General features: G+C 38.1%; 1 protein-coding gene and 1 pseudogene across 5 annotated transcripts in view; both read left to right on the top strand.

Annotated features, from left to right (window-relative positions):
• The window catches only part of LOC118633556, a 72,126-nt pseudogene extending 70,198 nt beyond the window's left edge, over positions 1-1,928 (top strand).
• Positions 1,929-8,778: 6,850 nt separating this feature from the next.
• PIK3R4 (phosphoinositide-3-kinase regulatory subunit 4) overlaps positions 8,779-23,240 on the top strand; it is an 81,114-nt gene continuing 66,652 nt past the window's right edge. For 2 of the 5 annotated variants that reach the window (XM_036266380.1, XM_036266381.1), the window contains exons 1-4: positions 8,790-9,281; positions 10,240-11,016; positions 18,292-18,425; positions 20,246-20,828. In XM_036266380.1, the coding sequence (XP_036122273.1) occupies positions 10,284-11,016; positions 18,292-18,425; positions 20,246-20,828 (1,450 nt within the window). In that variant the 5' untranslated portion in view covers positions 8,790-9,281; positions 10,240-10,283. Of the gene's footprint in view, positions 9,282-10,239; positions 11,017-18,291; positions 18,426-20,245; positions 20,829-23,240 lie in introns of all 5 variants that reach the window. The other 3 variants (XM_036266377.1, XM_036266378.1, XM_036266379.1) reach the window with 3 other exon arrangements.

Raw genomic sequence — 23,240 nt, forward strand, 5'->3', positions numbered from 1 at the left:
GTTTGTCCCCGGCCCCAGTTGGGGTCATGTGGGTGGTGACCACTTGATGTGTCTCTCTTGCAATGATGTTTTTCTCTCTCTCTTCCTCCCTCTTTCCCTCTCGCTCTGTCTGAGGATAAATGCAAAAATGTCCTCAGGTGAGGTAAACAAAAATAAATAAATAAAATAAAAATATGATTAACATCAATAGCTGGCTACAAGAGGTCTTTGGTTGTGCCATTAAGCCTGCATACCCAGATTTGGAAAACCCTCCTCTAACAGTGGCACCAAGTCAACAGCCCAAGTTTGGGGACTATCAGTGTAATAGTGCTATGGGTATCTCTGATGTTCAAAACCAAGGAACAGAGAGTGAATCCAAAAGAAATCGTTGAAAACATTACCAAACAGCTCCCAGACGATGAATATATCGAAAAAGTTGAAATTGTTGGTCCTGGTTTTATTAATGTCCATTTAAGAAAGAACTTTGTATCAAAACAGTTGACTAATCTCCTGGTGAATGGTGTTCAACTACCTGCCCTTAGAGAGAACAAAAAGATTGTAGTTGACTTTTCCTCTCCCAACAAAGCTAAAGATGCACGTAGGCTGTCTCCTGTCAACTATCATAGGAAAGAGCGTGTGCCATCTCTTTGAATTTGTAAGATATGAAATGCTAAGATTAAACCCTGTAGGAGATTGGGGAAACCAACTTGGCATGCTCATCACTCACCTGCAAGGTAAATTACCTAACAGTTTTACCTCCTATTGGGGATCTTCATGCCTTTTACAAGGAATCCAAGAAGAGATTTAATACTGAGGAGGAATTTAAGGAGTGAGCATACCAGTGTGTAGTTATGCACCAGAGTAAAGATCCAGATATCATAAAAGCTTGGAAGCTCATCTATTGATGTCTCCCACCAAGAGTTTAATAAAATCTATGATGCAATAGACATCTCTTTACTAGAGAGAGGGGAGTCCTTCTATCAAGATAGGTCGAATGATATAAAGGAATTTGAAGCTAAAGGATTTGTGCAAGTGGATGATGGCAGAAAGATTGTACTTGTCCCAGGATGTGCTATACCAGTAACCATAGTAAAATCAGATGGAGGTTATACCTATGGTACATCTGACCTGGCTTCTATTAAAGATTAAACGAAGATAAAACAAATATGATTATCTATGTGGTGGACAATGGACAATCTGTGCACTTCTAGGCAGTATTTGCTGCTGCTCAAATGATTGGTTGGTATGACCCTAAAGTAATTGGGGTGACTCATGCTGGATTTGGTGTGGTGCTGGGGGAAGACAAGAAGGAATTTAAAACACACTCAGGTGGAACAGTACACCTCATAGACCTTTTGGAAGAAGGACTAAAATGATCCAAGGACAAACTGAAAGAAAAAGAAAGAGACAAGGTCTTAACCACAGAGGAATTGAAGGCTGCTCAGACCTCCATTGCTTATGGCTGTATCAAATATGCTAATCTTTCCCACACCCGGTTGAATGACTGCATCTTCTCCTTTGACAAAATGCTGGACAACAGAGGAAACCCAGCTGCTTACTTGCTGTGTGCCTTCACCAGAATCAGGTCTATTGCATGTCTGGTTAGTATTAATGAAGAGATGCTCCAGAAAGCTGCTTGAGAGACTGAGATCATTTTGGACTGTGAGAAGAAATGGAAACTAGACCGGTGCATTTTACAGTTCCCTGAGATTCTGCAGAAGATTTTAGATGATCTATTTCTCCACACACTCTGTGATTATATGTAGCTGGCAACTACTTTCACTGAATTCTACGATAGCTGCTACTGTGTGGAGAAAGATCGACAAACTGGAAAAGTGTTGATGGTGAACACGTAGCGTATGCTGCTGTGTGGAGCAGTCGTTGCTGTCATGGCCAAGGGGTTCTGCACCCTGGGAATAAAACCTGTCCAAAGAATGCAATCCTTCTGAGGTTTGAACACTGTGTGTTTTTACCAAAGTGGCCATTAGCACTGTTGCTTTTTTGACAGTCATGTGGATATGAAAACAAGCAAAGAAAATTTGTCAACTAAAAAATATTTTTAACTTTTAAAAAGATAAATCAATGAGAGATAATCTCTGTTAACATTAGTGTATAGTTGTTCAAATCGATATGCACACATTTGAACATTAATGTTTCAGAATCCTAATAGATGTTAATATTATCTCATTTAATGCAAACAATTACATAATGAAGTTGCTATAGGAAATCTTCATTTCCCATGTATTTATTATATAGTGCCCAAATTTACAATACTGAACATGAAAACAACAATCACCCACCCCCCCCACACACACAATCACTGATGAACAGACCACCAATAAACTTAAACTGGTCAAATATTGTTTTCTACTGAAAACAACACATATTCTTGTTTAACACATCAATGTCTTTGTATTTCTCATTTATGATTTTTGACTTTCTAAGAATATAATCTCTGTGCCTCTATTTATTCATCTGAAAAATGGGGATGTAAAGGTGTCTACTTCATGGAATTAATGAGCAATTGAAATGGATAAATATCCAGCATATTTTAAGCCATATATTTGAAAATGGTAGCTTTTAAAATTATGCTCAAGTATAAAGGTTGAATAGATATTGCATACATGAGCTCCGTGGCTTTGTAAGGGTTTGAGAGAAAAAAAAAATAGCATTATCAGCATATTGATGATATTTAAAGCCACAGAACTGGAAAAAGTCACCTAGAAAGGGAGTTTTGATTGAGTACCTAGAAAAACAGAAGATTCTATAAGCACATTATTGAACTGGTCTCAAGTGTTAAGTACCTTATTTGCTGAACCATTGACCTAACTATGTAGAAAAACTTTGCTCATGATGTTCACTTAACATGTTAACACATGTCTTTTCTGTAACAAATCAAAGGAAAATTCCACTTTGAAGTTGGTCTGGGGAAAAAGTTTTGTCTCCCTATTAATTAGCTTATTTTGCTTTGCTGGACAATGGGAACTATATGAACCACAAATTTCCCTTTTGGGATTAGTTGCTGCAATGTCAAAGTTAAAATGAAAATTCATCTGAAGTCCAACTCACCAATTCCAAGTACCATTTATCTGCTCCTTTTATTACTATTTTGTTGTTGTTGTTTTTAATCCTCATCCTAGGAATATTTTTTCCCACTGATTTCTAGAGAGTAGAAGAGAGGGAGGGAGGGGGGAAGAGAGAAAGAGAGAGAAACATTGATGTGATAGAGAGACATCGATTGGTTACCTCCTGCACACCCTGACCACGGCTCAGGATCAAACCTGCAACGCAGGTACATACCCTTGACCAGGAATCAAACCCAAGACCCTTCCATGCACTGGCCGATGCTCTAACCACTTAGCTGTACCAGCCAGGGCCCTGCTCTTTTTTAAAAAATTATTTTTATTTTTTTAATCCTCACCTGAGGATATTTTTCCATTTATCTTCAGATAGAGTGGGGTTGGGGGAGGGAGATACATTGATGTGAGAAAGACATATAGAGTTGTTGCCTCCCAGGGACCCAACCGCAACCACAGTAGGTGCCCTTGACCGGAATTGAATCCGAGACTCTTCTGTCCATGGGCGACACTCTGACTGCTGAGCCAAACCAGCCAGGGCAGGCTCTGCTCCTTTTAATGAATATTTATTGTTTTCATTTTCATTGTCTGATTTAATTTTGTAAAATCACTTCAAATCCTTTGCAGAAGAGAATTGGTGGAAAAAACAGTGGCAGAGCAGAGGAATGGCTTTGATAATTGGCATCTGTTTGCCCAGTTGCCCTGCTGGAGTTGGCGTCACTCACTGTCGCCTCAGCCTCTCACAATGACCTTCTGTCTTTGTTCCTAACCGTCCACCACAACTAGGTCTTCACATTCACTCTTTCCTCTGCCGAGAACACTCCTTGCCCTACTCTTTCTGTAGCCACAACCTGCTCATCTTCTAAGTCCCAGATTAAATGCCAACACCTCAGGAGGGTCTTGCTCCCCATTGTATATATTTTTATAGGTCCTGTATTTTTCCTCCCATGCCACTTATTAACATTAAAATTATTTGATTTTTCGGGCAACCATCATCTTTTAAAAATTTTCCTTAGCTCTTGCATTCCTATTTATTTAAGAACAGAGTCTCACCCAGTATTACACAATCAAAGGTAACTGGAGTCTAGCTCTCTCTCCTCTTTGTCTACCAACCCCTTTGTGTGCCATGGTGAAATATAGGTCAGTCAACTTAGGCATTTTTAAAGAACACACTGAGAAGTGATAGCAGAATGAAATAAATACCAATTTAAAAATCTTTTTTTTTCTTTCATTTCTTTCTCTCTGAAATATTCAGCCTATATTCAAAGTTCCCCAATTATGCATAAAATGCCTTTTATAGCTGTTTCTAATCCTGGATCAAGTTGAGGTTCTCACATTGCATTTGGATTTTATGTCTCTTTGGAGTCTTTTATTCTAAAAAAGTTTCTTCATGTTTTTCATGCTATTGACTTTGAGGAATCCAGGCTAAGCTTCCATTTTCTGAATTTGTCACATCGATTCCTAATGGTATTGCTTCAATTATTCCTCTATCTATTCTATTTTTTATAAGCTGAATGTGAGGTCTAGGGCATGGCTCTTTAATAAAAAGATAGTGTGAGCCACAAATATAACTTAAACTTAAAGTGATCTACTAGCCACTTTAAAAAGTAAAAAGAAACAGATTAAATTAATTTCTTTTCCTTTTTTTTTTTTTTTTTAAAAAAGAGGACATGTTAATTTATTTTTAGAAAGAAGGAAAGAGAGGGAGGAGCTATGTACCCTGACTGGAAATCAAAACCGAAACCCTTCAGTGTATGGGATAACACGCCAATCAACTGAGCCACACCAGCTAGGGTCAGATTAAATTAATTTTAAAAAAGATATTTAGTTATCCCAATGTATGCAAAATATGATTTCAACATATAATAAATATTATAAAGATATCAATAAAACATTAAAAAATTTTCCTACTATATTCTTTACATCTTGTGTGTTTTTTACACTTATAGCCCATCTCAATTTGGAGTAGCGACATTTCCAGTGCTCAGCAGTCAAATGTGGCTAGTAGCTGTCACCGTGGAGAGTGAGGTTTCGAGGTTTAGACTCAGGTTAAACATTTTTGGTAAGAATGCTTCATGGGTGATTTTATGTACTTCCCATTACATTATATCAGGAGCCTCATAATAACCTGTGTCCTAATATTCGTGATGTTAAGTTTGATCCCTTGGATAAAGGGCTTGCTGCCAGAGTTGTCCACTATAAAAGGTTCATCCCCCCCCCCCCTTTCTAATGTGGAAAATAATCTATAGACATTCCTTGGCACCATTAGTCTATCTTGTTGCCCCACAACCTTTCACTCAATGATCTTCAAATCCATTGGTAATCCTTGTGGGAACCAAATATTTTACTATCAGTTACCAAATAGTAGTTTCCTATCATTCCTTTTACATCATTAGCTGGTAATCTTCTACAAAAAGAGAAAATACTTACTGTTAACTGGAGGGTGTTGTTTACATTAGAGATTCTTTTTACTCCTTTTCCTTAGGATACAAGGGTTGCAAGAGTCCATGTGGACACCTCACAGGCTTGAAAATGCACTGGTGAGGTAAGCAGCCCAGGAGAAGTAGGGAATAAATAGAGATCAGGAAGATGAATGTATTTGTTAAAGTAAGATTAGAAACTGTAGCAAATAAATGTCAACATTTCACTGGCTTAACAAATAGGAGGTTCTTTTGCTTATGTAAAAGTCCTATGTTTAATAGATGATTTAATAGTGCAACTATGTTTAATAGTTCCTGTTTAACAGGTAGGTAGTCTTTCTCCAGGCGGTGTGATTCATGGACATAGGCTCCTACCATCTTGTGGCTCTGGCCTTACCTACGGCCTTGAAGTCCCTACATTTAGGCTGAAGGGAAGGAAAGAGTTAAGCAGGTTATTCACCTTCTAACTGCCTTCATCTGGAAGTAAAATCAGCCAGGGCCATACCTCATTATCTTTTTTTTGTTTGTTTTTGTTTTTTGTTTTTGTTTTTCTATCCTCACCTGAGGACATTCTTCCATTTTTTGTTCAGATAGAGTGGGAGGGAGAGAGAGAGAAACATCGATGTGAAAGGGACACTTCGAGTGGCTGCCACCCACACGACCAACCAGGGCCGGGGACAAACCACAACCGAGGCACGTGCCCTTAGCGGGAACCGAACCCGGGTCTCTCTGGACCGCAGGCCAACGCTCCAACCGCTGAGCCAAACCGGCCAGGGCCCTCATTGTCTTTATCACCATATTTAGCCACTTCATTTGTTTGGCCTGGCTCCACAGACATTTCAGTTTGGTGATGTGTAACCTATGTGATGGAAGATTAATGGGGTCATGGAATGCCAGATCTTAAAAGATTTAGAGTTTTGGATATCTCTGCTAACAATACAGATTATATGCCCGGTTTGTGTGGCTCAGTGGATTGAGCGTTGTTCTATGGACCGAGAGGTCTTGGTTCGATTCCTGGTCAGGGCACATGCCCGGGTTGTGGGTTCAGTCCCCAGTGGGCCTCATACAGGAGGCAGCAGCTTGATGTTTCTCTCTGTCTCCCTAAAAAAGGAAAGAAAAAAAAATCAGTAAAAACATAAAAACAAAAACCACTGTTCTAGTAGTGTCCATTTTACAACGATTAAAACAGTACTGGTAGGTCAATTAAAGGTCAACTCAATGAACAGAAGAGAAAATCCAGCATGGGACCCAATATATATAGGAAATTTATATGTGGTAAATATGGTATTTCAAATAAGTCAGGGGGAAATGGGTTACTTGTTAACAATTTTTGATACCTGTGTATCCCTCTCAAAAAAAAAAATTAAGTTAGGCCCATACTTCAGAAATTTTGGGATATAAAATGATGTTATAAAATACCCAGAAGAAATTATAGAAGTATAAGAAAATACAGTGGTTGTGGAATGACTTTTCTGAGTAGGTTTCAAAATCTAGACATCTTAATGATGGTAACTTGGCCTGGGCCCTGGAGAGATGGCAGTGGATGGTTCAAGGCATATTCTGTAGGTGGAATCAGTAGGAGCAGGTGATTATTGAATGGGGACAGGTGAAAGTAGAAAGATATCAAGGGTGACTTAATGACTCCCACATTTGTAGTTTGGGTAATCCAGTGGGTAATAGTGCTGCCTACGGAGATGGGGGAAAAGGGAGGAGGAGATGTTGCAGGGATGATTAAAACATTTTCATCTCTGAGTCAAAATGTTCTGTGCTTTAAAGGACACCAACAAGAAAGTGAAAAGACAACACAGAGAAAAACTATATGCAAATCTGATAAGGGACTCATATCTAGAATATATAAAGGACTCTTAGAACTCAATATTAAAAAGACAAATAACCCAATTTAAAAATGGACAAAAGATTTGAATAGACATTTCTCCAAAGAAGATATATGATTGGCCAATAAACATATAAAAATACTCAACATTAGTCATTAGGAAAATAAAAACTACAGTGATACTACTTCATACCTACTAGGATGGCTATAATCAAAAGGATAGATAGTAAGTGTTAGCAAGGATGTGGAGAAGTTGGAACCCTCATACATTGCTGGTAGGAATGTAAAATGGTGCAGCACTTTGGAAAAACAGTTTGGCAGTTTTTCAACATGTTAAACATAGAGTTACCATAGGATACCCAAGAGAAATGAAAATATGGCTGCATAAAACTTTATACACAAATGTTTATTGCAGCATCATTCATAATAACCAAAAAAGTAGAAACAACGCAAATGTCCATCAACTAATAAATGGATAATAAATGTGAAATATTCATACAATAGACTATCTGGCAATTGAAAGAAATGAAGTACTGATATAAGCTACAACTGAGGCAATCCTCAAAAACATGAAGTGAAAGAAATCAGTTACAAAGATCACATACTGGAGAGAGAAAAAGAGAGAGAGAGCGAGAGAGAGCGAGTATGTACCATAGATATGAAATGCCTGGAAGAGGCAAGTCTATAGAAACAGAAAGTAGATTAGTGATTGCCTAGGGCTGGGAGGAAGAGGAGGAATGGGGAGAATGGGGAGTGACTGCTGATAGTTGAGGGTTTCATTTTGAAGGGTCACGAAATTTTCCAAAATTAGATTATAGGGATGACTGAACAACTTTGTAAATACATATATACAAAATTGATTTGGCCCTGGCCGGTTTGGCTCAGTGGTTGGAGCATTGGCCTGCGGTCCAGAGAAACCTGGGTTCGGTTCCCGCTAAGGGCATCTGCCTCAGCTGCGGTTTGTCCCCGGCCCTGGTTGGGTCATGCGGGTGGCAGCCACTCGATGTGTCCCTTTCACGTCGATGTTTCTCTCTCACTCTCTTCCTCTCTTTCCATCCCCTCTATCTGAACAACAACAACAACAAAAAAGAAAAATGTCCTCGGGTGAGGATTAAAAAAAATTGATTTGTGTATTTTAAACAGGTGTTTAACAGTATGTAAATTATATTGTTTCCTAAATAAGCCTGTGAATTTTCTTAAATAACTGTGTTCTTGTGTACTTGGGGTGAAGGTGTGTCTGAACAGGTTCTGAGAGATTTCAGAAACCCGAGTTTAGGGAAGGATCGTGGAAGGGCAGGACCGGGACTAGGTGTGTCAAAACATTTTCTTTCCTTCCTCTCCGGACTCCGGGCGCGAGGCCACGCCCCTTTCCTGTCTCCTAGCAACCAGAGCCCTTAAGGTGCTCTTCCTCCAGCCTCACTCCTCCGTAACTTCCGCTCCGCGGCAGGAAGTGAGGTCAGAGCCGGCGGCTTTCCCGGGACTTTGGCGTTTGTTGTGAGTGCAGCCACTGAAGAAGTGTTTTCCTGGAACTGCCGGTCTCCCTCGCTTTCCCGAGTTCCACCTTCCCGCCCGGTGGTGAGGACCTCGAGGAGTATAGAGGGCCTTGAGGGTCCAGGAGTCCGCGCGTGAGGGAGGCGAGGCCCCAAAACGCGTGGCCCTTGGGGCAGAGTAGGGGGGTTGCGGGGGCAGCTCCCTGGGTATCTGTGCAAGCGCTTCAGCCTGGCTGCTTCTGTCTGCTGCGTCCCCGAGAGCTTCCCCAGTTCTCCTTGGCGGGCAGCTGGGGCTTCTGCAGATTGGGATTTTTCTGCAGCCCTCCCCCAACATCCCAGCTCTTGCTTTTGAAGGAAGACCCCCCTCATAGAGAAGACTCACCAGGCTGCCGACTCCCTTCTCCGCCCAGACCCTGAAGTGACCCACCATGACCTTAGAGTGAGCCAATGACAGACTTGTGACACCCTCCGGAGTCCTAGGGTAAATGTTTATATGTGCGCATGGCCGTGTGTATTTGTGTCTTTTATTTCCTGCAAAATCTGAGCTAGGAGAAAACGCTGGGGAAGTGTGTATTTTAGTTTACTTTTTTTCTTTAGTATCTTTGCCAGGGTTTCCTCCCTGTGATTGTTGCAAACCAGACAACTTTGTGCCTTCTATTAGCTGCGTGGGAAGGCACACTGGAATTAGGCTGAAAAGGCCCAGGAGATGCTTTTTTTAAAAACCTTAGCCTGACTTTTGAGAAGTTCAGTGACCTATTTGTATTAGGCAGTTCTTAGCCAGTTTTAAGTTTTTAATGTGTTTGTGTCTTATGTCTAAGACTACAAGTTCTTCTTGGACAATGAATGTATTATATAGTACTGTTGGGATCCTCATAGCTCCAAGCATAGTACTGAACACATAGTAAAGGCTTAGTAATTTTAAAGGTCAGGAAATACGTATTTTAACATCTTCAAGTTCATATCGAAGGGGCCTATTATTATTATTTTTTTGTTGTTAGTCTTCGCTCGAGGATATTTTTTCCACTGATTTTTTTAGAGCAAGTGGAAGGGAGGGCGGCGGGGGGAGAGAGAGAGAGAGAGAAAACATCAGTGTGAGAGAGACGCACCAATTGGTTGCCTCCTCACACATGTCCCGACCTGGATGGGAATCGAACCAGCGACCCTTCAGTGAGTGGGCCGACGCTCTAATCACTGAGCAACACTGGCCAGGGCGGAAGGGGCCTATTTAAATACTGTTCAGCTCCTGGAAAGGACAACATAGAATAAGATGTTTTTAGATAAATGTATCTGAAATTTAGAGGCAGCCAAAGGGTAGGTAAAGTGATGTCAGTGGAAGAGAAATATGGTGCATCTATCTTTTAAGAGGAGACCAAATAAATAATGGTGTTTCATTGCTTGTTTCCTTTCTTTTTTCTTTTGCTGCTTTAAAAAAAAAATAGGTGTTGTATCCTAACTTACCAACCCAGAGGCACTTGCTGCTATTATGGGAAATCAGCTTGCTGGCATTGCTCCTTCCCAGATCCTTTCTGTGGAGAGTTATTTCTCAGACATACATGACTTTGAATATGATAAGAGCCTGGGGAGTACTCGTTTTTTTAAAGTTGCTCGAGCGAAGCACCGAGAAGGCCTTGTGGTTGTGAAGGTCTTTGCAATTCAGGATCCCACATTGCCTTTAACCAGCTATAAACAAGAGCTGGAGGAACTGAAAATCAGGCTTCATTCTGCACAAAACTGTCTACCTTTCCAGAAAGCAGCCGAAAAAGCATCTGAGAAAGCAGCCATGCTCTTCAGGCAATATGTACGAGACAATCTCTATGATCGCATCAGTACCCGTCCATTCTTAAATAACATTGAGAAGCGTTGGATTGCTTTCCAGATCCTGACAGCTGTGGACCAAGCACACAAGTCTGGAGTTCGTCATGGGGACATCAAAACTGAGAATGTAATGGTCACCAGTTGGAACTGGGTTCTTCTAACTGATTTTGCCAGTTTTAAACCCACTTATCTTCCAGAGGACAACCCAGCAGATTTCAACTATTTCTTTGACACTTCACGGAGGAGAACTTGTTATATTGCTCCTGAACGTTTTGTTGATGGTGGATTGTTTGCCACTGAGCTAGAATATATGCGAGATCCTTCAACTCCACTTGTAGACTTAAATAGCAATCAGAGAACAAGAGGAGAGTTAAAGCGAGCAATGGACATCTTTTCAGCAGGTATTTGCATTGTTTAAATTTGCTTAGGGTGTGCATATAGTTTAACTCAAATATAGAAACATAGCTTAAAAATTTTTTACAGGCCTGGCCGGTTTGGCTCAGCGGTTGGAGTGTCGGCCTGCGGACCAGAGAGTCCCGAGTTTGGTTCCCCCTAGGGGCACATACCAAAAAAATTTTTTTCGTATGTTGAAAAATTAATTTGTTGTCCAACACTATATTAACTATGTGCAGTGTTCTTTCATTGGACATTTTTAAGTGCCTAGAAAATGCAAGAGCACTTCATTCAAACATTTAAGAAATACTTGAATTCTTCTGTGTGTGTCAGGCACTGTCTTAAGCATTAGAGACATAGATGAGTAATTATGTCCCTTTTATCAAGGTGCTTATACTTTAATGGGGAGATAGATATGATTGAAAAAGGATATTTCAGTGTTATGTGGCTTGTTATGGTGGTAATAAGTATAGGATGTTGTTATAGGAACAGGTAGATACTTAAATTAGTCGCCATGGTAGTGATGGGTAGAGAGGCAGAATGAAGAAAGGCCTTTTTATTGGAAGGATGACTTTTAAACTGAGACCTGAAAGATGATTGAGAACTAGCTATGGTAAAGGGACTTTGTTTCAGGCACAGGGTGTTGCTTATACAAAGACCTGAAGATGAGAGCATGATGCACTGATTTATTTATTAGGGCACTTTAAGTGGTGTGATATAGCTGGAACATAGGGTGTGAGATAAGCAAGGCCCGGGCCAGGTAGGGTCTTGCATGCCCATGCTAGTCTTGAGAGACAGTGTCAGATACGTGTTTTAGACAAAACACTGATTGTAGCATGGAGAGTGGATTTCAGGGGAGCTACGCTAGAGATGGGAAAAGTAGTTAGTAGTAAACTACTATAGTCCAGTTGAGACATGAGACTGACTGGTTTAAAGTTGTGACAAAGTTGGAGAGGGAAGGGAGAGAGGTACAGTTGACCCTTGAACAACTCAGGGTTTAGGAATGCCAATCTCTAGCACAGTTGAAAATCCTCATATAACTTTTGACTCCCCCAAAACTTAACTACTAAGAGTCTGCTGTTGACTGATAACATAGTCAAGTAACACATATTTTGTATGTAGCATGTATTCTATACTATATTCTTACAGCGAAGTAAGCTAGAGAAAGAAAATCATAAGATTCATCTGTGAGTTTTTTTAAATTGCAGCAAATCTTAAAATTTTTTTTCATTGTATTTATTGAAAAAAATCAGTGTGTAAGGTGGGCCCAAGCACTTCAGACTTGTGTTGTTCAAGGGTCCATTTTAATGCTAAAGAGATAATTAGTATGGGGGGAGGGGAGGTGGAAGGAGGCGGGACATCTGTAATACTCACAACAATAAAGATTTAAAAAAAGAGATAATTAGCCCTGGCCTGTTTGGCTTAGCAGTTAGAGTATCTTAAGCCTGCAGACTGAAGGGTCCAGGGATCCATTCCCCATCAAGGGCATTCCCTTAAAGAATTTCATGAAATTAGTGGCCCCATTCCCTGGAAAAAAGTACCATGCATTCATATACATTATTTCACATTCACAGACCACATGAAGCTGAGCCAAGATTCCAGGTTGTCAGTGAACTTTTGGGAGGAAAACTGTTGAGGATGGTATCCCTGAGGAATACCTTACAATCTCTGGCATCAGGGCCATTTTTTGTATATTTTGGAAAGTTTGGGTTTAATCATTTTCCCACCTGTAGGTTTGCTACAAAGAAAACATAAATTAAGCTGTATTTTAATTTACTTAGGAAAAGTAACATAATTAAGGAAGAAGTGTATTTCATGTAGGGGGAATGAATGATTGTTACACAGGATTGTACTTATGTTGGACCATTCAGTTTACTAATCTGTGTCCCAAGGTAATACTGAGGGGTGTTTTGATAAAATAGGGTTAGCCTCTATGGTGTAGATATAACAATGTTAGAAATGTAATCCAAGTTCCAACTTTCTTGATCAGTAAATTTTTCTTGAACCATTTTTACATTTTAAACTTACTGTTTTGTAAATAGGACTCCTTTAGCTTAGAAATATGGCCACTTTCTGGTTTTAGGGAATAATTTATAGATTTTTGTTTGTTGTTGAGGTATAACTGACATAACATTTTATTAGTTTCAGTTGTACAACATAATGATTATATATCAAAATGATCTCCATAAGTCTAGTTAACATCTGTCACCATACATAGTTATAAATTTTTTTTTCTTGTTATGAGAACTTTTAAATCTCTCTTACTAACTTCCAATTATGCAGTACAGTATTATTAACTATAGTCACCATGTTGTACATTACATCCCCATGACTTAGTTATATTATCCCTGGAAGTTTGTTACAGTTTTAAAATTTCAGGGGTTAATTAAAGTTTATTTTTTCCATGTACATTAAGTTTTATGAACTATAACAAAATTCTTGCTCAGCATTTGTGTTTTTAGACTAAAGAGCCCTATCTTGTTTCGGCTAAAAATTGGCCCTTTCATTCCTTTGAAAGAGATGGGTGGGATCTGTCCCAACTCCCATGACTCCTATAATTTGATTTAGGCTCTTTGGGTTTTGCATGGTACTTTTCGCCATCTTGATGCATAGCCATGGTTCTGGCTGCTTGTTCGGAAGAAGTATATATTCTCTCTGTCTGGCCATACATATGGGCAGAGCTTTTTTTGCTGGAGATCTTCCATTAATCTGCTTGATAAACATTTTGAGTATCTATTATGTGTGAGACACTGTTGTGTAGATGTTGGGAATACAGCTGTGAACAAGCCAGCCAAAGTGTTTGCCCTCCTGGAGCTTGCATTTCTAGTGGGGAAGAGCTAGACTAAACAAGTAAATTAGTAAGAAAGGTAATTTTGGTTATTGATAAGGGCTATGACAAAGTGCTATGACTTGTGTTGTGAAGAAGGCTGGTAGGGGACTACTTTAGATAAAATGGTCAGATAAGGCCTCCTAGAAGTTAACATGACTGTGGAGATCTGAATGAGAAGAAAGACTCAATAATGATAAGAGACAGTGGGAACAAGTTGTTTCATAGGGAAATACCACCCAATAACACCTTTTCCAGAATACCATTTTAAAGTTGCAAGGAAAAATATCCTGTGTTCACCTCTGTATTACTGGCTAAGGCTGCCATGACAAAATACCCCAGACTGGATGGCTTAAACAAAAATGTATTTCCCTCCATTTCTGGAGGCTTGAAATCTAAGATCAAGGTGCCAACAGGTTTGCTTTTCTCCCGCGGCTACTCTCCATGGTTGCAGATGGCCACCTTCTCTCTGCGTTTTCACATGGCCTTTTCCTGGTTGGTGTGCCTTCTTATGGTCCCAACCTTAGGACCTTATTTAACCTTAATTACCTCTTTAAAAGTCCTGTCTCCAAATAGAGTCATGTTCTAAGCTACTGGTTTCAACATATGAATATGGTGGGGGTGGGGGTGGGGTGACGATGCCACAATTTAGTCCAAGACAACCTCTATTTAGTTGTAAATAGTCATTTGTAGCCCTGGCTGATTTGGCTCAGCAGTTGGAGTGCAGGCCTGTGGACCAGAGAGTCCTGGGTTTGGTTCCCGCTAGGGGCATGTACCAAAAAAAAAAAGTCATTTGTAGCTTTGTTTCTTTCTGACTTTTATTTGGAAATAATTTCAAACTTGGAAACTTAAAACTTGGAAGCTTGCACAAAGAAAAGTAGTACGTGTAACACCCCTATAGTTTTTACCCAGATTCACCTGTTAATATTTTGCTCTGATTGCTTTATCATTTTTACCTTTTCTCTGCACTCCCTACTGCTCTCCCACCCTCCCACTACTCATGATTTTTTCCTGAATAAGTTATATACATCATGGCCCTTTACTTCTAAATACTTATGTGTTTTCTAAGATTAGGGATAGTCTTATATAGTATTTATGTAATTGTATGTTACAGTTATCAGCTGCAGCAAATGTAACACTGATACCATACTTTACACTTTTTATTCTAATTTTGTATTTGATCCAATAATGTCTCTTACAGTAGTTTTCCTGCTCCAGGACAGAACCCAGTTCTAGGGTTAGGTATTGCATTTAGTTGTCAAGTTGTCATGTCTCTTTAGCCTTCTTTAATCTGTAACATTTCCACAGCGCCTTTGTCATTATGTAATCAGCATTTTGTGAAGAATACTTCTCCCCTTAAATTTTTAAAAAGTACTTTTATACTTTTTATTTTTAAATGATAGACTCAAAGAAAGTTGCAATAATTGTGAAGAACCCTTTCCCCAGCTTACTCCAGTGGTGACATCTTACATGACTAGTACAATATCAAAATCAGGACTTGACATTGGTGTATTACTGTTACTATAGACCTTATTCAATTTTTACCAGCTCTTATGTACACTGCATGTGTACATTTTTTTTTTTTTTTTAATTCTCACTCAAGGATATTTTTCTGTTTATCTTCAGATAGAGTGGGAGGGAGGGAGAGAGAGGACTAGAGGACTAGAGAAAGAGAGAGAGAGAGGAACATTGAGGTTAGAGGAACACATCGACTGGTTGCCTCCCACACAACCCCATCCAGGGGGGGGATGAACCGAAACCAAGGTACATGCCCTTGACTGGAATCGAACCCATGACTCATTTAGTCTGCCGGCCGACCCTCTAGCCACTGAGCTAAACCGGCCAAGGCTGTGTACATGTTTTTTAATGGGATGTTCTTCATTTTGGTTTGTCTGCAGTTTTCTTGAGATTAGATTCAGATTATTCATTCTCAGCAGGAATAGTACATAGGTAACGATATGCCTTCATACTATCACCTCTGCAGGCAAATGGTGTCTAATGATTAAGATCTTGCCCAGTTTCTCCCCTTTATTTTAGGATTTTTAAAATCCCTTGCAATTAATAAGCAACCTGTGGGAAGAAACTTTAAGACTGTGCAAATATCCAGCCAGTTATTACAATTTCCTCCTTGATTTGGCATCCACTGATGATTCTTGCTAGATCCAATCTTTACTGTGATGGTTTTAAAATAATTTTCCAATTTTAGCACTTTCTCCACATTTACCACTAGGCCCTCAGTGTTCTCTTATACTCAGGTATCCTCTTTCTCCTCATTTATTTTATTATTGGTATGGACTCCTCCACTTAGTCTACTAATACTTATTGGAGGAATTTAAAATCTATTCATCAGGGATATTTGTATAGTTTTCTCTTCTTGTGTTGTCTTTATCTGGTTTGGTATCGGGGTAATATTGGCATCATAGAATGAATTGAGAGGTGTTCCTCCTCTTCTATTTGGGAGAATTTGTGAAGGGGAATGTTAAATCCTTCAAAGTGTAGTGAAATTCACCTGTTAAGCCATCTTGGTTTAGGCTTTTCTTTGTGGGAAGTTTTTCATAACCAATTCAATCTCTTTACTTGTAATGCACATTCAGATTTTCTGTTTCTTTTTTAAGGTAGTTTTGGTAACCTGTTTCTAGAAATCATTCCATTTCATTTAGCTTATCTAATTTGTTGGCATATAGTTGTCCAAAGTACTCTCCTATATTTCTTTTCAGTTCTGTATGGTTGGTAGTAACGTTTCTTTTTCACCCAATCTGTTATTCCCTTCCTTCGTTTACTTTGGTTTGAGTTTACTCTTTTCTTGTTTCTTAAGGTGAAGTTAGGTGATTGTTTAGAGTTTTCCTTTTTAATAGAGGAGTTTATAGTTATACATTTCCTCTAAACACTGCTTTAGTTGCATCTCATATGTTTGTGTGTGTTGTGTTTTTGTTTTCATTCATTTCAAAGTATTTCATAATTTTTGACCCATTGGTTATTTAGGAGTATGATTAATTCCTACATATTTGAAGTTTTTAAATTTTTATCTGTTACTGTTTTCTTTTTGTGATTTGAAGAACATAATTTGTATGATTTTAGTTTTTAAACTTATTGAGGCTTGTTTTATGGCCTAGCATACAGTCTAACCTGAAGAGTGTTCCATGTATACTTGAGAAGAATTTTTTATCTGCTGTTGGGTGGTATTCCATTAATGTCTGTTAGATCTAGTTGGTTCATAGTGTTGTTCAATTCTGTTACCTTCTTGATTATGATGTTTGTAGTAGCTATTTTTAAGTCTTCTAAAACTTGACACTACATAAATAGAAATTAATGGAAGAAATTTACTGAGTGTTTGTTATGTGTCAGGAATTGTCTTAGTTGCTGGAGATTTTTCAGTGACAAAATAGACAAAAATCGCTTCCTCATGGAGTTTGCATTCTGGTGGGTATATAAACAATAAAGAAATAAATACATAAAATATGTAATTTGGCAGTTCATGCTGTGGAGAAAAGCACTAGGGAGAGGGGCAAAGGAATGTGTGCCAGGTTATGAGTATGGAGTAGTTGTTGTGGGGCTTCAGTTTTAAACTGGGCAGTCAAGAAAGGCCTTACTGCTAAAATAACATTTCATTAAAGATCTGAAGGAGGCAGAGGTATAAGTCATGTGGATACGTGGGGGAATAGCACTCTAGGCAGAAGGATCAGCAAATGCAAAGTCTGTGAGCTAAGGCTATTTATGGATCGCTCTAAGAATTAATAATGCATGTCATATAATGATTCAGTGAAACTGCTTTGTTCTTTTCGGAATGTAGATATTCCTTGTTGAAAATTATGTAAGTGCAAAATGATTGGGTTATCTTTTCTTTCCTCTCTAATCTTACAGTTACACTTGTTAGCACTTTTCATTTTATAATTGTGTTTGTTCACTGGTTTATTTATGCCTCCCTTCCTATAATGAAAGCTTTATGAGGGTAGGGATTTTATCTGTTTCATGCACTATGAGAGCCTAATGTATAGTAGATACCTGATAATTTCTTGGTTAATGAATGATTTGTCAGCTTTGATTTCTCAGTAATTCCTTATAACTTAATTTCTATAAATCTGTACTTTTAAAAAACAATGTATTTTTTCTTGTGGCTTTTAATCTATCTTTAAATCTATGGTGTGTATATGTTATATGCACACATTCATTTTAAATTATAGAACTAGGAAGTAACTTTATTTGATTTTTTGTTTGTTTGTTTGTTTGTTTTAAGAGGGGGGAAATAGAATGGGCCTTTCTGACTTTACCGTTTTTGAAACTGATGATTAGGTAATAAACATTTCCCTATTTTGATTTATTGTAATTGTGTATAAAAAAATTTAATTCAGCTTACTTGGTTTCACATTTTGAGTTTAATGAATTCTCTGAATTCTTGATCTGTATTAATGATATCTTGCATTTCATTTTTAATGGAGTTATATATGCTATTTTCCAGGTTGCGTGATAGCTGAGCTTTTTACAGAAGGTGTACCATTATTTGATCTCTCTCAACTTTTGGCTTATAGAAACGGACAGTTTTTCCCTGAACAAGTGCTAAATAAAATTGAAGATCACAGTATCAGAGATTTGGTAACTATGCTACAAATATATTTGTCTTAAAGAATTTAATAGAATTGTGTTCTTACTTTTGCATTAGTCTGCTCTCTAAATGTTATACATTTGGAACAAAGCAATAAAGCCCTATAGACTAATACAAACACCTTATTGTTCTTACTTTGTTAGGGAAAAGTGTATAACTTTCCCACCTTCCCAGACACAGAGTTTATTTGACTTAATATTTTTTATACACACATACCCCTTCCTAATTATAATCTTTAGCTCCGCTTTGGATAGATTTAGAAGGAGGTAAGGAGATGCCTGGTAAGCTCGCTAGTAAGAGATGAAGACATACTGTGTCTAAAATGAAGGAGGCAGGAAACATCTACATATGCAGCAGTATAAGGCCATTGTGTATAGAAGCTACTGGCTTTGTATACCTCCCTTGATCCTGAGTGCTGTTCTGGAAGGGGAGATACAGAATCACAAACTAGTATAGCAGAACAGATACGAGAATTTGTGGGAGCTCCTATAAGCCAAGTGTCCACATTACTGTTTGAGGGGATCTTTTAAAAGTCAGTTAGTCAGTATAGGAAGTGAAGCTTACCATGATGATGACTCTGAGTCATGAAAAGGATATAGTATTTTTAAAATATTCTTTAGTAAGGTAGAGAAATACATATTTTACAAATGGCAAACTTTAAAAAATATGACGCTTCAGAGGAAGCCAATTTAACTCATGTTCAGTGACCAGTGCACTTGGGATTAGGAGTTGGAATATTTGGCTGTTAGTTTTTGGGTATGGCACTCATTCATCATATTACATTGGCATGAATTTGGGCCTGCATTTTCTTAACTGTTAAAGGAGTGAATTGAGGGCAACTCACTTGGGTCCCCTTCCTGCTGCGGGAGCCTGTCTATTTTTCAAGTAAACTTTCCTTTTGCTTGAAAAAAGAAAAGAGTGAATTGACTAATCTTTAAGGCTTAATCTAAATGTAAAAGTAATTCTATTAAGTTACTTCTTATTTATAGTACATTTGATTCCCCCAAGTTCAATGTGAGGCTCTTATTTAAATTAAACAAAAAACTTAAATAACTAGATATATGTTATGATATTTTGAGTATTTAAATAATGACTGATATACTGGGAGGGTCTAGGAAATATTAAAATATGCTCTGTATATTGAAAACATTTCCTTATGATGCTAGAAAACATAAGATAAATTAAAATTAGGTATGTCCTTTCTAGTATGTATTTGCAGGATTTAGCATCTCTCTTTTACACTACTTGAAAAGTTTAAACCACTGATTCTCTTTTTGTACAGATCCTAGAGCTACCCTTAAACCATGTATTTCCTTGGGCTTATGAAAATACATCTCTAAACCAGAACTCTGATATGTAAATAGATTTCAGGGGATCTGTGATTCTTTTCAGAATTGTGTGTAATTTTGTATGCAAGTATGTATACATTTTTCCTGGAGAAAATCCCATTGTTTTCCATAGATTCTCAGTAACATCTACTCAAAAAAGTTTAAGAATCTTGGAGTTGTGTGCAACAGATTACTCCTCTGTCTTAATAAATGGGGACTGTTGAACAGGATAAACCTCTTTATGTGTCTGGGCATCTGTTATACATTAGTATGTAATTTCTTGCTGCTTTTTAGAACAATGGTAGAGTCACATATTACTCAGTAGTTAGGTTCTGAAAGTTGTTTGAATGGTAAAGATTGAAAATAATCAGATTTACCTTGAAAATCCTTTAAATTATGATTAAGATGCCCTTGTAGCTTTCCTCTGATTTAATTTGCTGTAGCAAATCCATTTTTTTACTCTCTTTCTCCCCTTGGTATAGGTAACTCAGATGATTCACCGTGAGCCAGACAAACGGTTAGAGGCAGAAGATTACTTAAAGCAGCAGCGTGGCAATGCCTTTCCTGAAATATTTTATACTTTTCTTCAGCCCTACATGGCCCAGTTTGCCAAGGAAACATTTCTTTCTGCAGATGAGCGTATTCTGGTTATACGGAAGGATTTGGGCAACATTATTCATAATCTCTGTGGACCCGATCTGCCAGAAAGAGCTGAAGGAGAGCCTAAGGAAAATGGGCTGGTTATCTTGGTGTCTGTTATAACCTCCTGTCTACAGACTCTTAAATACTGCGATTCCAAACTTGCTGCTTTGGAACTTATTCTCCATTTGGCCCCAAGATTAAGTGTTGAAATTCTTTTGGATCGTATTACTCCATATCTTTTGCATTTCAGCAATGACTCTGTTCCTAGAGTGAGGGCTGAAGCCTTGAGGACGTTGACCAAAGTTCTAGCTCTTGTCAAAGAGGTTCCTCGAAATGATATCAATATCTATCCAGAATATATTCTGCCAGGCATAGCCCACTTAGCCCAAGACGATGCTACTATTGTCAGACTAGCCTATGCTGGTAAGAGATTATTGTCCAAGTAATAGTTACTCCTCTTTTTAAAGTTAGTGACTATGATACCTCTTGTTTCTCTGATTTCTTTGGGAATTCCAAGAATAACTTTGGTCCTTGAACTATTTGTGTACATTTTAGTAATATTTATAGCTAATCTGTACCTGGGACTCAACTCGTGTGTACTCTCATTTTTGAAGTATTGGAATTAGCTAGTAAAAAGTATATAATACAGAATCTTATGCTTTTACTTAGAGTATTACATTTAATTTGAAGTAAGACTAATGTTTACAAGTATGTGCTTCTGAGGTAGTGTCTTTAGGCCTTTTTAAAGTTTCTGTGAACAAATAAGCTTGTTTGAATATCAATTTTACGACAGTCAACAATAATAAGTTATTGTTGAAAAGGATTTATTTTGCTTGGTAATTTGGTGTTGAAAGAACCTAGCCTATTAACTTACTGAATTTTAAGGTCCTTTCAGTACTATAGTGCTTGGGCTGTGCGGCTTCTGTGTGATGAGGTGGGTGTGTTATATGACACACCTGCAAGTTTTACTGGTAATTCTCACTCATAAAATCAAGTGATACAGATTCATGTTTTTAGCTCCCCAAGTTAATTCTGAATGCTTATTTCTGCATGGAAATAAAGTCATTGAAACATTTACATAATTCCATAATTTATTTCTAAAATCTGATGGAAATCAGGGATTCTTTTTTGAAGTATATAACGTGTGTTGATGATATTGCCACGTTTTTGTAAGATGCTTGCTTAGTTTATTCTTATCATCTGAGGATATGTTTATTGATTTTTAAAGAGAGGAAGGGAGAAAGAGAGAAACATCAATAGATTGCCTCCCTTACACATCCCTGACTATGGATTGAACCCGAAACCTAGGTATGTGCCCTGACTGAGAATCGAACCCACACCCTTTTGGTGTATGGGACAACTGGCTCTAGCCAACTGAGCCACCCCACGAGGGCACCTGTCAGTATTTTATTGGAACATGGGAAAAATGGTCTTTGGACTTTGGTCTTATCTCTTAGGCACGTCCACAAAGTGATTGGTGATGGTTGGATTTTTTTCTTTATATATATATTTTTATATTTATCTATCTGCCTGTTTACTTATGTATAGTTTCTGGTTTCCATAACTGTATAAGGTATAAGCTTCAGACCTAGAAAATCCAGGCTTTTTTTTTTTTTTAAATACGTTTTTATTAATTTTTTTTAGGGTGAGAGAGAGAAACATCCATGTGAGAGAGAAACCTCTATTGGCTGCCTCCTGCACGTCCCCCACTGGGGATCGAGCCCACAACCTGGGCATGTGCCCTGACCAGGAATTGACCTGGGACCTCTTAGTCCTTGGGACAATGCTCAATCCACTGAGCCACACTGGCCAGGCAAATCCAGGATTTTTTTTTTTTTTTTTTTGTGGTACGTGCCCCCAGCGGGAACCGAACCCAGGATTCTCTGTTCCGCAGGCTGATGCTCAACCCCTGAGCCAGACTGGCCAGGGCAAATCCAGGATTTTTTTAGAGATAGATCTGTTTATCATTTGTATAGATCTGTTTATCATTTGTAACACAGCATATTTATAATTCACTTGGTAAATATAAATAATTGAGCCAGATAAAATTAAAGTTTTTAGGTTTTAAAAACAAGCTGTATCTTTAGAGTTTCATGACCTACTTTTGGCCCATGGTATCTTAGTCTGTCCTTAATTGGGTTAAATAGGTAAGGTTTTGATTGTTTGGTGCCATAGTAACATACTGACATTCAATTACTAATAGTCATAGCATAAAAATAATGCTACTATCTATTGAAAATCCTTCTGTGTGTCACGGTATCTACTGCTCAAGGTTGCAAGGGTTAGTTGCAAGACATACATACATTCTAAGATAAATTCTAAATGCTAAGATCAATTATAGATTTTTAGATTCTAAGATCTATATATCTTTCACAACTACCCCTTGCAAGAACCTTGAGCAGTGACTATTATATTACCTTCATTCTGCCAGTGAGAAAATTGGCAACGAGAAGCTAAAAAACATGATCCAAATGTGGTCTAATTCTTTCTCAGTTCTCAGAGCTTCTGGTCTAGACCTTGATTTTAAAGCAACCCTGCTTTTCTTTGGTCTTCTGGGTCTTTAAGATGAGAGTCCATGATAACCCAGGGTCAGTGCCAGAACCTCGCAGCGTCCCTTCATCATGGCATGGTGTACGATAAAGCTGCCTTTTTTAATAGAGCCAGAAGTCTGTTTGAACTTATATGGTTAAGTATAATTAAACCACACGTCAGTAATTATAAAAGTTTAAAATCCATTTGTAAATTAATTTTACATTCTTTTTAACTCAGATGTTGATATAGATTTGTATCTTATGTAAAATTTCAAGTACATTGTGGTTTATAAACTTCAGTGGG

The sequence above is a fragment of the Molossus molossus genome, unplaced genomic scaffold (genome assembly GCF_014108415.1).
Source record: "Molossus molossus isolate mMolMol1 unplaced genomic scaffold, mMolMol1.p scaffold_m16_p_18, whole genome shotgun sequence".
In the NCBI taxonomy this organism is placed as follows: domain Eukaryota; kingdom Metazoa; phylum Chordata; class Mammalia; order Chiroptera; family Molossidae; genus Molossus; species Molossus molossus.